Source organism: Apostichopus japonicus, chromosome 2 (assembly GCF_037975245.1).
Source record: "Apostichopus japonicus isolate 1M-3 chromosome 2, ASM3797524v1, whole genome shotgun sequence".
Classification (NCBI taxonomy): Eukaryota; Metazoa; Echinodermata; class Holothuroidea; order Aspidochirotida; family Stichopodidae; genus Apostichopus; species Apostichopus japonicus.
In genome coordinates, this window is record NC_092562.1 from 27,442,034 (window position 1) to 27,458,030 (window position 15,997).

General features: G+C 33.5%; 1 protein-coding gene and 1 pseudogene across 9 annotated transcripts in view; both read left to right on the forward strand.

Annotated features, from left to right (window-relative positions):
• Window positions 1-3,216, forward strand: part of LOC139984811 (uncharacterized) — a 34,231-nt gene extending 31,015 nt beyond the window's left edge. For 5 of the 9 annotated variants that reach the window (XM_071998890.1, XM_071998900.1, XM_071998918.1 and 2 more), the window contains one exon: window positions 926-3,216. In XM_071998890.1, the coding sequence (XP_071854991.1) occupies window positions 926-1,095 (170 nt within the window). In that variant the 3' untranslated portion in view covers window positions 1,096-3,216. The remainder of the gene's footprint in view (window positions 1-925) is intronic. The other 4 variants (XM_071998940.1, XM_071998961.1, XR_011799211.1 and 1 more) reach the window with 3 other exon arrangements.
• Window positions 3,217-12,791: 9,575 nt separating this feature from the next.
• LOC139957747 (U2 spliceosomal RNA) lies at window positions 12,792-13,012 on the forward strand (annotated as a pseudogene).
• Window positions 13,013-15,997: the final 2,985 nt, after the last annotated feature.

Genomic DNA, 15,997 nt, shown 5'->3' on the forward strand with positions numbered 1-15,997 from the left:
TTTTCACTCTAAAATTTTTCATGACCAAATTTTTTTTCGGACAAGCACTATTTGGGTCATAACAAACTTTGGGCCCTTTTTTTTTGTGAAAACAAAATTGGTGGGTCCTAACAAGTCACGTCAGAAAAAATGTTGGTCCCAAAAAACATGAGTACCCCAAAAAAATTGAGTCCCAAAAAATTAAGTCCCCCAAAAAAATTGGGTCCGAAAAATTGGGTACGAAGAAATGTTGGTAAAAAAAATTAGTCCAAAAAAATTATCGGAACGTATTCCTCTGAACATAGAGACTTCGGAACATAGAGACGTCGGAACATAGGGATGTCACCTTTTTTGCAGGTCTTAGGTCTTTGTAGACACCCCAATTTTCAATGTTAACCATTACAGTGTCCCTCTTTTTGCTTTTTGCATTTTTGCAAGCACATGCTGGCCACTATAGCCACTATGGCCACTATAGTGTCCCAGTAAATAGTCTTTCCAGACAAAAAGTAAGATCTGCATAAAACACATGCTGGCCACTATAGCTACTATGGCCACTATAGTGTCCCAGTAAATAGTCTTACCAGACAAAAAGGTAAGATCTGCTTTTGATAGGAGTATATCACTTAATACTGACTTGGCTTAAATTCCTAACTTTTAAGTACCTGTACATGACTTAATATCAAACAATATGCTCCATATCTGGATTATTTCTTTACTGAAATGTGAAGACGCAATGACAATTGGGGTTCAAACCAATAGCCTTCTCTCCCAATGATAATTTTTATTTCTATTTTGATAAAAACTGTTCTGAACTGCTAATTCATTCATCATAAAACTTGATTGCTGTTTCAGGAGCATTAATTTAGGTAATAACTATATCTACTATACCAAACTTGTTGTGTAAATACATTGCTTTTGTTTCTTTTGATCCTCCATCTATGTACAGGACACAATGAACTGAACAGCAATAAAGACCTTCCAACTGAATACATTGAGCTGGTCATCTGTTGCTTGGAGCTCAATAATGGAAGCAGCTCCCTGGTGGAAGCCATTCCCAAAAAGATGGAAATTTATTTTGCTCCACGGAAGCTGTTTGACTGGTTTAAAGAAGCATGAGGCATTGTGGGCATGTGTAGCTGAAAATCATCCATATGACTTAGCCACCATATATGGGCAAAAATAACTACTTGGAACAGTTACAAAGTCATTTATTTGAGCTGGATGAGAGTGGCTATGGACGGCCATTACCACAAAAACAAGAACAAAAAGTAAATTACATTACATTACACATTACAGAAATTTTCTCCATAGAAAAGAAAATTTCTTCATAAAAAGAATTACTTGGATATCAAAAATAAATTTACTCCATCAAATATAAATTTACTAAATCACATCAAAACTTACTGTACTCTTCAAAAAGAAATTTTCTTCATCAAAGATAAATTTACTTTATGGAAACTAAGTTCACCTCACACATATTAGATCTACCCCGTCCAATATAAACTCATAGCTCATCCCGTCCTAACCAAAAAAAATCCCCCAATTAATTTATTGGGAATCAGGACAATGTATCTGTTGGAAAAGATATTTGACCCATTATTGTACAAACTGATACAGATGATATTGGAAGAGACTCTTCATGTTGGAAGAGTGGAGATGCAGATGGTGGCATATCGATAACCTATTGCAGGTCTCTCAGGACTGAATAAATTAATGAATTAAAGGTGAAGGGATTGGGGAGAACTGCTTATTATTTCTCAATCTATAGCATTACTAATAAACTGAGGTATTGGTAAACTATGGAAGATGGTGCAAATGAAGTTGTTTTGTTCCAAAATTTAAAATTGATATTTTTTATATAGACATATGTCTCTCATTGTGGTACAAATATTTCAATTGGACCATAACCTTTATCCCCTGTCATTTTTGGATATATATGTCATTCATATTAATGAGTGATTAATGTCCGATGATAACATATTGAAAGATCGTCATATGACATACAGTAGTTATATTTTTGCCTAATGTATATGGTCCTTTTCCTACAGCATGTATTATGTGGTGCACAGGAACTATTGAACAAATTGTATGTCAGTAGGATTATGCATATTATTAAACTAGTGGGCAGAGCTTAGTCAACATCATACATTTGAATGAATGCAAAGCTGAAAGTTTGATTGCTATAACTGTGTTAGTAAGACTATTAAATATTGGGTAATGAGGTGAGCAGGGAGGGGCTTTGGGGACAGGCAGGGGGATTAAATTGAGTGCAGGTTTTCATTATATATTTTGCTGTAGATGACAACACCATTGGTGTAGTCTTGCCCATTCTTTGTTGTTGTTCATATCAGTTGATATTTTGAGATGTAGTACTTTTTTTTATGTTTTAATGTTCATATCAGTCTATATTTTGAGATGTAGTGCTTTTTTTTATTAAATGTTTTGGTGTTCATATCAGTTAAGATTTTGATATTTTGAGATGGTAGTCCTTTTTTTATTAAATGTTAATTAAAACAAGACCAATATCCTGTGTTCATGTGTAACACTGTACTTCTTTCATTTTAATTAACCTTTGTAAACTATTTGGAAGAGATAAACCAACTTAAAGCAACCTGATGATATTTGTTGTGTATGATCTTTTTCTTGGTTTTCTTTTGCTTTGCTCAATAAGAATTTGAAGGCACAAACTTTGCTTTTTATGTGTCGTATACCTTTGATACAACTCCTTTTATATTACCATCTTTGCTAAGCAATTCGCTTCGAATATATTGATATTGATGTTGAATTATTCAATAAGCCTAACTGAAACTATTTGAAGGTGTCAGAAATTTATCATGCTAGGGAGGAAGTCAAATGGCGCTGCTTTCGACAGGAATAAAAAATTCCATGTAAAATATGTCTTTTCTAAAGGTTCTGTAAATTTCGCATTGTTTTCTGCTTCATGCTCTACGCTGTCTCAAAAGGCGTACAGCGAGTAGCAAACATAACACGCGACAATGTCGAAGAGGATAATTATTCAACCACCATGACAGCAGTATCGCTAACAACCAACACAAACGACATTGCACAGCTGCATATAAGTATATGTACTGCATATGTTCAATCTTGAAATTTATGATGTACAATTTTTTTTATTTTGACAGTCCTTGATCAATAATAAGCTTGCAAAATGACAGAAATGGAATGCATGCATGTTTTCCTAAATGTTGATGATAAATACAGTGATCAGTGTTTGTATATTTTTTGTTACACCTTTTTTTAGTATTTATTTCTTCAAAATTTGCCTGAAAGTTTGCAACCAACCAAATATGCATGTGCATTAACGTGTTCGTGGCAGGTCTGCTGCATTGGCCCCTTAAATCCTATCGTTAGGAAAGTTTCGTAAAGATTTTAAAAAAGTACTAATTCCTGGAGGTCTGGACTCTCCAAATTGTTTTCAGACATTCTATGTACAGCATACCTTAAACTTCTTTTTTTGTTGCCCCATCTAAACATAAAGGCCTATATAAATAAACAAACAATTAACAATAATTCGAATTTTGAGTACATATAAAAGATGTCTTGAAATTCAAATGATGTCAACATGAAAATCAATGTTTACTTGGTGTTTTTTTCTAAAAGTTTATGTTTGTACCTTCATATAGTTATATAAAAGGCACACTTAATCTTCATTATTCGCATCAAAAATAAAGAATGAAGTAACACTTTATGGGGTAGGGGATTGATACCTTTTCAGTAATTTCTGCTTAAATTTGGGCAAATCCTTTTCCAACCTCCTACAACCCCCCCCCCCCTTCCTACCCCCGCTTTAAATGTTCTCTCTGACGATTCCCATTGTCCATTTCCTTGTTCATACATTAGTCAGAGATAGATTTAGAGATAGATTATTCGCATCAAAAATAAAGAATGAAGTAACACTTTATCGGGGAGGGGATTGACACCTTTTCAGTAATTTCTGCTTAAATTTGGGCAAAACCTTTTCCAACCTCCTACAACCCCCGCCCCCGTTTTAAATGTTCTCTTGTGCGATTCCCATGGTCTATTTTCTTGTTCATAGATTAGTCAGAGATAAAATTTAAACAGTCCGTTTTTTTGCACTGCCGATTTCTTTGAATAAGCCGTCAAGTGATATTAGAAGAAAGTATACCAAAGGCTTAGGCTATATCATGCACGTATAGCGATGAATCGCACGTTAAATGTAGACAAGTACCCATCGCAATATATGTACGATACAGAAAAGTATACTGCTTACTATAAATACCATTTCCAGATAACCAAACCCGTAATTGAAAATATTAAAAAATTATCAACTACTATAATTCACAACAAGAAGAATCTGGGAGGGACGCCCCACCCATAAAATCTCGATATTTTACAGGAAGACTTAAACCGGTCAACTATAGGTCTGTTAATATCCTTTATTTACCGAACTGGTAGATCTGTTTAATTCATGCATCATTGAGCATAAATAGATTCAAATTAAAAATAGATAACCCCCCCCCAATCTTGGTAAAACTGACGATAGTTGGAAATTTGAGTGCGACATTTTTCCGACTGTCGCACTCTCATTTTCACATATTCTTGTAATTTGTGAGTGACCTAAAATTTTCGGTCAACATTGACCTTCAATCAGTCATTTTTACCACGTTTTCCTTGTCACATTGAGAAATTGTATCACGCGATCTTTATACTCCACCATACAAAACTTCGTACGATTTTGAATACTCCCTGTTCGCTAGCTTCATGTAAGTTCAGGATATACATTGTCCCTATGTATACAAAAAACGCTCAATGCTAATCTACGGAAGCTTTAAAAGTGCCGTCAACATAACAAAAACTTTGCCCCATAATTTGACATTTTTCAGTAACAAGATAAAATGTTATCAAAATCAGAAAATGTTGGATTGCTCAGTTGCTTTAACAGATCAATTGAACCATTTTCTGAAAAATGTTTAATTGACAACTTATCATTATCTCGTCAGTTTGACATTTTTCTGCAAAATTTCCGATCGTTCACTTCATTCCATCTGAGCAATTGAAACATTTTCTGAAAAATGTTTAATTGCCAACTTATCGTATCTCGTCAACTCAACATTTTTCTGCAAAATGTTTAATTGTTCACTTCATTCCGAATGCTCAGTTGGAATGAAGTGAACAATTAAAACATTTCATGTGAGTGATAAATATCCCCACCCCCCCTCAAAGAAAAAATATTAAGCGTGCCAATAAAAGCTCTGTATTTTGGGTAACTCACTTTGTCGTCGAATATAATTTGTTGAAAATAAAAAGTGTTCCTTTTGTTACATTAACATAGCTTTTGCAGTCATTAGTCTATAAGCCTTCAAACAGATAACTTTACTCAGTTGCTTACCTGCTTTGCTTAACCAGAGTGATAAAGAAGTTTGTGAAGTGAGGGCCAGTGGTATTCAATATGTGAATGTTGGCGAGTAGAGCGGGGGGGGGGGGGGGGACAAACAGCAGCCGAAATTTTCTGGCTCCAAAACCTATCCAGTTGGAATTTCAGCCTACACCCCCACCCCCCTCCTAATCATCAGGATTTAGCTACGTCCCTGATTTCATGAAATCATCACTCCGTCAAACAAGGGTCTGTTTATATCCTTTATTTTCCGAAGTTGTAGATCTGTCTATATCATGTGTCATTGAGCGTAGACAAATTCAAATTAAAAATAGATATATAAATGTTTCACTCCGTTAAACAAGGGTCTGTTTATATCCTTTATTTTTTATTAGAACATGTGTAATGAATGCATTGAAAGAAATCACATCGTATTAACGTCTTCTTTTTTTTTGTAACACGTACAAACTGAAATATATAATCGCGAGTGTATTAGCGGATTCTGTGGACCGTCCAAATAATCTAAAACACATTTCATTGTATTGTTTATTGATGATAAACCAAAATTAACCAACTCTATTGGTTGAAAATTGATCAACTCTATTAATTCAAAATAACTGTGTTCTAAGGAAAGACCCCGCACCAAATATCGACAGATTCAGGAAGAAATCAACCCGTCAAATATGGGTCTGTTTTATATCCTTTAATTACTGAACTCGTAGATCTGTTTAAATCATGTATCATTGAGCATATCAAGATTAATATTAAAAACAGATAACGTTATCAAATATGTATTTTTTGGCATGTCATACGGTTTTCCTTTAGGTTAATTTATTCTCAACAAATCGTTATTTGGGAACATTGGCAAAAAAAAAACATTTGTAAGCTGGCATCAACAATCCTCGTTACATGGGTTGGGATTATTATAGGAAACCCCAAAAGAATAACCCCAATCCATTACCCTTAATATTAGTATGATAATACTGTTGACCGTTTATAAAAATTGTCATAAAAGCAGCTGGTTAAGAAAGATCACAACCTAAATATTTTCTTTTGGTCTATAGAATGTATCTGGATAGTAGTATTAACGTTTTTTTTTTTAGTAACACACGTAACCTCAATTGGAATATATAATCGTATGTATATGAGCGGATTATGTGGACCGTCCACATAATCTGAGACACATGATATTGTATAACATATTGATTCTTAAGCAAAGCTCCTCTTGAATATATTCAGAAATGATCAGCTAATCTAATACCCACTGACAGCCTTCTGAACAAGGGCCAAACCCTCAAATCTCGAAATATTTCAGTTAATCATCACTACGTCAAACAAGGGTCTGTTTATATCCTTTATTTTCCGAAGTTATAGATCTGTCTATATCATGTGTCATTGAGCATAGAAATATTGATATTAAAAATAGATAGCCATATCATATTAAATTTGTGCATGGAAGTCGGTTTACCTACATTGCAATGAAACTTGATCTCAACTTTAATTGGAAACATTGGAAATGAACCACTCCTGTAAACTGACCTCAATGACCACCGGTGCAAAGTTATGGATGGTATTGCTGCCCCCCCCCCCCGCACCCTTACCCCCCCCCCCCCCGACTTAAAAAGCCTTTGAAAATAAAACTTACTATTACCCTTATCCTGTAAGATAATACTCATAACCATTCAAATATTAATTGTTTAAAACGAAGCTGTTAAGAAAATAGTGTGTATTAGGATAGTAGTGTAACGTGAATGGTTTTTATACTCATCCGTAGTAAGCGGTGCACTTAGCTACATAGCCAGCCATGTCATGAATATTTATAGTCAATTGGGATGTAATTTAGGATGGTTAAATGCTTATTGATGTGTTTTATAGTCTAATTAAGAGAGTTATGGGTTTAGTAAAACGGTATTATCAGTGAGTTTAATGTCTACGACATATTTGCATATGTTTGGGGGAATAATGTTGTTGTTGTTAATGAAATAGTTAAAGAGATTTTACGTCACATGTTGTATTGTTTTATTGCTTATTATATGTACCAGAGTGTCACCACCGCGTCAAATTTTTGAAATTAATCTATTATATAAGTTCGCATTCACATTTACTAAATATTTATACCCAGAGATTTATTATTTTCTTGTTACTGTAATATGGCCTGGTCTCTAGTTACTACGGTTAACCATGCAGGTAAAAACGGAATATAACCACGACATTTCCGTAAAGGAACATCTGACAGTATTCTCTGCTGTGCTAAAGAGCCCCCAGAATGCAATAGTAGCATTGAGGTCTTTGTTTAATAATCCACGTCATCCTAATTGAAATATATAATCGTAATTGTATAATCGGTTTATGTGGATCGTCCACATTATATTTTACGTATGATGTTGTATTGTTAATTGATTATAACTAAAACCGTAATTGAAAATATTAAAAATTAATCAACTACATTAATTCACAATAACGGTCTTCTGAATAAGGGCTACACACCCTCATATCTTGATATGTTTCAGGTAGGAATCACCCCGTCAAATATGGGTCTGTATTATATCCAGTATTTACCGAACTCGTAGATCTGTTTAAATCATGTGTATTGAAGGTATTTAATATATTCATATAGAAGTATTAATGTCTTTTTTCTGTAGCACACGTAATCTCAATTGGAATATATAATCGTAAGTGTACGAGCGGATTATGTGGACCGTCCACATAATCTTATATACATTTCATAGTATTGTTTATTGATTATAAACCAAAATTAGGGTTTAAAATTTATCAACTACATTAATTCAAACAACTGTGTTCAAAGGAAGGACCCAGCACCAAATATCTACAGATTCAGTAAGGAATCAACCCGTCAAATATGGGTCTGTTTTATATCCTGTATTTACCGAACTCGTAGATCTAATTAAATCATGTGTATTGAAGGTATTTAATATATTCATATAGAAGTATTAATGTCTTTTTTCTGTAGCACACGTAATCTCAACTGGAATATATAATCGTAAGTGTACGAGCGGATTATGTGGACCGTCCACATAATCTTATACACATTTCATTGTATTGTTTATTGATTATAAACCAAAATTAGGGTTTAAATTTTATCAACTACATTAATTCAAAACAACTGTGTTCAAAGGAATGACCCCGCACCAAATATCGATAGATTCAGTAAGGAATCAACCCGTCAAATATGGGTCTGTTTTATATCCTGTATTTACCGAACTCGTAGATCTGTTTGAATCATGTGTATTGAATGTATTGAATATATTCATATAGAAGTATTAACGTCTTTTTTTCTGTAACACACGTAATCTCAATTGGAATATATAATCATAAGTGTACGAGCGGATTATGTGGACCGTCCACATAATCTTATACACATTTCATTGTATTGTTTATTGATTATAAACCAAAATTAGGGTTGAAAATTGATCAACTCTATTAATTCAAAATAACCGTTCTTATGAAAGACCCCGCACCAAATATCGACAGATTCAGGAAGGAATCAACCCGTCAAATATGGGTCTGTTTTATTACCTTTAATTACTGAACTCGTAGATCTGTTTAAATCATGTATCATTGAGCATATCAAGATTAATATTAAAAACAGATAACGTTATCAAATATGTATTTTTTGGCATGTCATACGGTTTTCCTTTAGGTTAATTTATTCTCAACAAATCGTTATTTGGGATCATTGGAAAAAAAAAAAACACATTTGTAAGCTGGCATCAACAATCCTCTTTACATGGGTTGGGATTATTATAGGAAACCCCAAAAGAATAACCCCAATCCATTACCCTTAATATTAGTATGATAATACTGTTGACCGTTTATAAAAATTGTCATAAAAGCAGCTGGTTAAGAAAGATCACAACCTAAATATTTTCTTTTGGTCTATAGAATGTATCTGGATAGTAGTATTAACGTTTTTTTTTTTTTTAGTAACACACGTAATCTCAATTGGAATATATAATCGTAAGTATATGAGCGGATTATGTGGACCGTCCACATAATCTGAGACACATGATATTGTATAACATATTGATTCTTAAGCAAAGCTCCTCTTGAATATATTCAGAAATGATCAGCTAATCTAATACCCACTGACAGCCTTCTGAACAAGGGCCAAACCCTCAAATCTCGAAATATTTCAGTTAATCATCACTACGTCAAACAAGGGTCTGTTTATATCCTTTATTTTCCGAAGTTATAGATCTGTCTATATCATGTGTCATTGAGCATAGAAATATTGATATTAAAAATAGATAGCCATATCATATTAAATTTGTGCATGGAAGTCGGTTTACCTACATTGTAATGAAACTTGATCTCAACTTTAATTGGAAACATTGGAAATGAACCACTCCTGTAAACTGACCTCAATGACCACCGGTGCAAAGTTATGGATGGTATTGCTGCCCCCCCCCTCCGCACCCTTACCCCCCGACTTAAGAAGCCTTTGAAAATAAAACTTACTATTACCCTTATCCTGTAAGATAATACTCATAACCATTCAAATATTAATTGTTTAAAACGAAGCTGTTAAGAAAATAGTGTGTATTAGGATAGTAGTGTAACGTGAATGGTTTTTATACTCATCCGTAGTAAGCGGTGCACTTAGCTACATAGCCAGCCATGTCATGAATATTTATAGTCAAGTGGGATGTAATTTAGGATGGTTAAATGCTTATTGATGTGTTTTATAGTCTAATTAAGAGAGTTATGGGTTTAGTAAAACGGTATTATCAGTGAGGTTAATGTCTACGACATATTTGCATATGTTTGGGGGATAATGTTGTTGTTGTTAATGAAATAGTTAAAGAGATTTTACGTCACATGTTGTATTGTTTTATTGCTTATTATATGTACCAGAGTGTCACCACCGTGTCAATTTTTGAAATTAATCTATTATATAAGTTCGCATTCACATTTACTAAATATTTGTACCCAGAGATTTATTATTTTCTTGTTACTGTAATATGGCCTGGTCTCTAGTTACTACGGTTAACCATGCAGGTAAAAACAGAACCTAACCACGACATTTCCGTAAAGGAACATCTGACAGTATTCTCTGCTGTGCTAAAGAGCCCCCAGAATGCAATAGTAGCATTGAGGTCTTTGTTTAATAATCCACGTTATCCTAAATGAAATATATAATCGTAATTGTATAATCGGTTTATGTGGATCGTCCACATTATATTATACGTATGATGTTGTATTGTTAATTGATTACAACTAAAACCGTAATTAAAATATTAAAAATTAATCAACTACATTAATTCACAATAACGGTCTTCTGAATAAGGGCTACACACCCTCATATCTTGATATGTTTCAGGTAGGAATCACCCCGTCAAATATGGGTCTGTTTGATATCCAGTATGTACCGAACTCGTAGATCTGTTTAAATCATGTGTATTGAAGGTATTTAATATATTCATATAGAAGTATTAACGTCTTTTTTTCTTTAGCACACGTAATCTCAATTGGAATATATAATCGTAAGTGTACGAGCGGATTATGTGGACCGTCCACATAATCTTATACACATTTCATTGTATTTTTTATTGATTATAAACCAAAATTAGGGTTTAAAATTTATCAACTACATTAATTCAAAACAACTGTGTTCAAAGGAAGGACCCAGCACCAAATATCTACAGATTCAGTAAGGAATCAACCCGTCAAATATGGGTCTGTTTTATATCCTGTATTTACCGAACTCGTAGATCTAATTAAATCATGTGTACTGAATGTATTGAATATATTCATATAGTAGTATTAACGTCTTTTTTTTCTGTAACACACGTAATCTCAATTGGAATATATAATCATAAGTGTACGAGCGGATTATGTGGACCGTCCACATAATCTTATACACATTTTATTGTATTGTTTATTGATTATAAACCAAACTTAGGGCTTAAAATTTATCAACTATATTAATTCAAAAGAACTGTGTTCAAAGGAAGGACCCTGCACCAAATATCGACAGATTCAGTAAGGAATCAACCCGTCAAATATGGGTCTGTTTTATTACCTTTAAATACTGAACTCGTAGATCTGTTTAAATCATGTATCATTGAGCATATCAAGATTAATATTAAAAACAGATAACGTTATCAAATATGTATTTTTTGGCATGTCATACGGTTTTCCTTTAGGTTAATTTATTCTCAACAAATCGTTATTTGGGAACATTGGCAAAAAAAAAAACACATTTGTAAGCTGGCATCAACAATCCTCGTTACATGGGTTTGGATTATTATAGGAAACCCCAAAAGAATAACCCCAATCCATTACCCTTAATATTAGTATGATAATACTTTTGACCGTTTATAAAAATTGTCATAAAAGCAGCTGGTTAAGAAAGATCACAACCTAAATATTTTCTTTTGGTCTATAGAATGTATCTGGATAGTAGTATTAACGTTTTTTTTTTTTTTTAGTAACACACGTAACCTCAATTGGAATATATAATCGTAAGTATATGAGCGGATTATGTGGACCGTCCACATAATCTGAGACACATGATATTGTATAACATATTGATTCTTAAGCAAAGCTCCTCTTGAATATATTCAGAAATGATCAGCTAATCTAATACCCACTGACAGCCTTCTGAACAAGGGCCAAACCCTCAAATCTCGAAATATTTCAGTTAATCATCACTACGTCAAACAAGGGTCTGTTTATATCCTTTATTTTCTGAAGTTATAGATCTGTCTATATCATGTGTCATTGAGCATAGAAATATTGATATTAAAAATAGATAGCCATATCATATTAAATTTGTGCATGGAAGTCGGTTTACCTACATTGTAATGAAACTTGATCTCAACTTTAATTGGAAACATTGGAAATGAACCACTCCTGTAAACTGACCTCAATGACCACCGGTGCAAAGTTATGGATGGTATTGCTGCCCCCCCCCTCCGCAACCTTACCCCCCCCCTCCCGACTTAAAAAGCCTGTGAAAATAAAACTTATTATTACCCATATCCTGTAAGATAATACTCATAACCATTCAAATATTAATTGTTTAAAACGAAGCTGTTAAGAAAATAGTGTGTATTAGGATAGTAGTGTAACGTGAATGGTTTTTATACTCATCCGTAGTAAGCGGTGCACTTAGCTACATAGCCAGCCATGTCATGAATATTTATAGTCAATTGGGATGTAATTTAGGATGGTTAAGTGCTTATTGATGTGTTTTATAGTCTAATTAAGAAAGTTATGGGTTTAGTAAAACGGTATTATCAGTGAGGTTAATGTCTACGACATATTTGCATATGTTTGTGGGATAATGTTGTTGTTGTTAATGAAATAGTTAAAGAGATTTTACGTCACATGTTGTATTGTTTTATTGCTTATTATATGTACCAGAGTGTCACCACCGTGTCAATTTTTGAAATTAATCTATTATTAAGGTTCGCATTCACAATTACTAAAAATCGCTTCTCGGCCTTTTGGCTAAGATCATGTGTAGTATCTGTTCCCTTAGGGAATGGTGATACACACCTGACGATGATCACACAGTCACAGTCCCGATGGAAGGGGACTGGGGCTGAGAGCGGATCAGTCGTTTGGTAGTTTGGTTTTCGTGCCCAGGTTCTTTCCTGGGTGACTTTTTCTTAAAAAGTATTACTAAAAATTTGTACCCAGAGATTTATTATTTTCTTGTTACTGTAATATGGCCTGGTCTCTAGTTACTACGGTTAACCATGCAGGTAAAAACAGAACCTAACCACGACATTTCCGTAAAGGAACATCTGACAGTATTCTCTGCTGTGCTAAAGAGCCCCCAGAATGCAATAGTAGCATTGAGGTCTTTGTTTAATAATCCACGTTATCCTAAATGAAATATATAATCGTAATTGTATAATCGGTTTATGTGGATCGTCCACATTATATTATACGTATGATGTTGTATTGTTAATTGATTATAACTAAAACCGTAATTGAAAATTTTAAAAATTAATCAACTACATTAATTCACAATAACGGTCTTCTGAATAAGGGCTACACACCCTCATATCTTGATATGTTTCAGGTAGGAATCACCCAGTCAAATATGGGTCTGTATTATATCCAGTATTTACCGAACTCGTAGATCTAATTAAATCATGTGTATTGAAGGTATTTAATATATTCATATAGAAATATTAATGTCTTTTTTCTGTAGCACACGTAATCTCAATTGGAATATATAATCGTAAGTGTACGAGCGGATTATGTGGACCGTCCACATAATCTTATACACATTTCATTGTATTGTTTATTGATTATAAACCAAAATTAGGGTTTAAAATTTATCAACTACAATAATACAAAACAACTGTGTTCAAAGGAAGGACCCAGCACCAAATAGGCTATCTACAGATTCAGTAAGGAATCAACCCGTCAAATATGGGTCTGTTTTATATCCTGTATTTACCGAACTCGTAGATCTAATTAAATCATGTGTACTGAATGTATTGAATATATTCATATAGTAGTATTAACGTCTTTTTTTTTCTGTAGCACACGTAATCTCAATTGGAATATATAATCGTAAGTGTACGAGCGGACTATGTGGACCGTCCAAATAATCTTATACACATTTCATTGTATTGTTTATTGATTATAAACCAAAATTAGGGCTTAAAATTTATCAACTACATTAATTCAAAACAACTGTGTTCAAAGGAATGACCCCGCACCAAATATCGATAGATTCACTAACGAATCAACCCGTCAAATATGGGTCTGTTTTATATCCTGTATTTACCGAACTCGTAGATCTAATTAAATCATGTGTACTGAATGTATTGAATATATTCATACAGTAGTATTAACGTCTTTTTTTTTTCTGTAACACACGTAATCTCAATTGGAATATATAATCATAAGTGTACGAGCGGATTATGTGGACCGTCCACATAATCTTATACACATTTTATTGTATTGTTTATTGATTATAAACCAAACTTAGGGCTTAAAATTTATCAACTACATTAATTCAAAATAACTGTGTTCAAAGGAAGGACCCCGCACCAAATATCGACAGATTCAGTAAGGAATCAACCCGTCAAATATGGGTCTGTTTTATTACCTTTAAATACTGAACTCGTAGATCTGTTTAAATCATGTATCATTGAGCATATCAAGATTAATATTAAAAACAGATAACGTTATCAAATATGTATTTTTTGGCATGTCATACGGTTTTCCTTTAGGTTAATTTATTCTCAACAAATCGTTATTTGGGAACATTGGCAAAAAAAAAACACATTTGTAAGCTGGCATCAACAATCCTCGTTACATGGGTTGGGATTATTATAGGAAACCCCAAAAGAATAACCCCAATCCATTACCCTTAATATTAGTATGATAATACTGTTGACCGTTTATAAAAATTGTCATAAAAGCAGCTGGTTAAGAAAGATCACAACCTAAATATTTTCTTTTGGTCTATAGAATGTATCTGGATAGTAGTATTAACGTTTTTTTTTTTAGTAACACACGTAACCTCAATTGGAATATATAATCGTAAGTATATGAGCGGATTATGTGGACCGTCCACATAATCTGAGACACATGATATTGTATAACATATTGATTCTTAAGCAAAGCTCCTCTTGAATATATTCAGAAATGATCAGCTAATCTAATACCCACTGACAGCCTTCTGAACAAGGGCCAAACCCTCAAATCTCGAAATATTTCAGTTAATCATCACTACGTCAAACAAGGGTCTGTTTATATCCTTTATTTTCCGAAGTTATAGATCTGTCTATATCATGTGTCATTGAGCATAGAAATATTGATATTAAAAATAGATAGCCATATCATATTAAATTTGTGCATGGAAGTCGGTTTACCTACATTGTAATGAAACTTGATCTCAACTTTAATTGGAAACATTGGAAATGAACCACTCCTGTAAACTGACCTCAATGACCACCGGTGCAAAGTTATGGATGGTATTGCTGCCCCCCCCCCCTCCGCAACCTTACCCCCCCCCCCGACTTAAAAAGCCTGTGAAAATAAAACTTATTATTACCCATATCCTGTAAGATAATACTCATAACCATTCAAATATTAATTGTTTAAAACGAAGCTGTTAAGAAAATAGTGTGTATTAGGATAGTAGTGTAACGTGAATGGTTTTTATACTCATCCGTAGTAAGCGGTGCACTTAGCTACATAGCCAGCCATGTCATGAATATTTATAGTCAAGTGGGATGTAATTTAGGATGGTTAAGTGCTTATTGATGTGTTTTATAGTCTAATTAAGAGAGTTATGGGTTTAGTAAAACGGTATTATCAGTGAGGTTAATGTCTACGACATATTTGCATATGTTTGTGGGATAATGTTGTTGTTGTTAATGAAATAGTTAAAGAGATTTTACATCACATGTTGTATTGTTTTATTGCTTATTATATGTACCAGAGTGTCACCACCGTGTCAATTTTTGAAATTAATCTATTATTAAGGTTCGCATTCACAATTACTAAAAATTTGTACCCAGAGATTTATTATTTTCTTGTTACTGTAATATGGCCTGGTCTCTAGTTACTACGGTTAACCATGCAGGTAAAAACAGAACCTAACCACGACATTTCCGTAAAGGAACATCTGACAGTATTCTCTGCTGTGCTAAAGAGCCCCCAGAA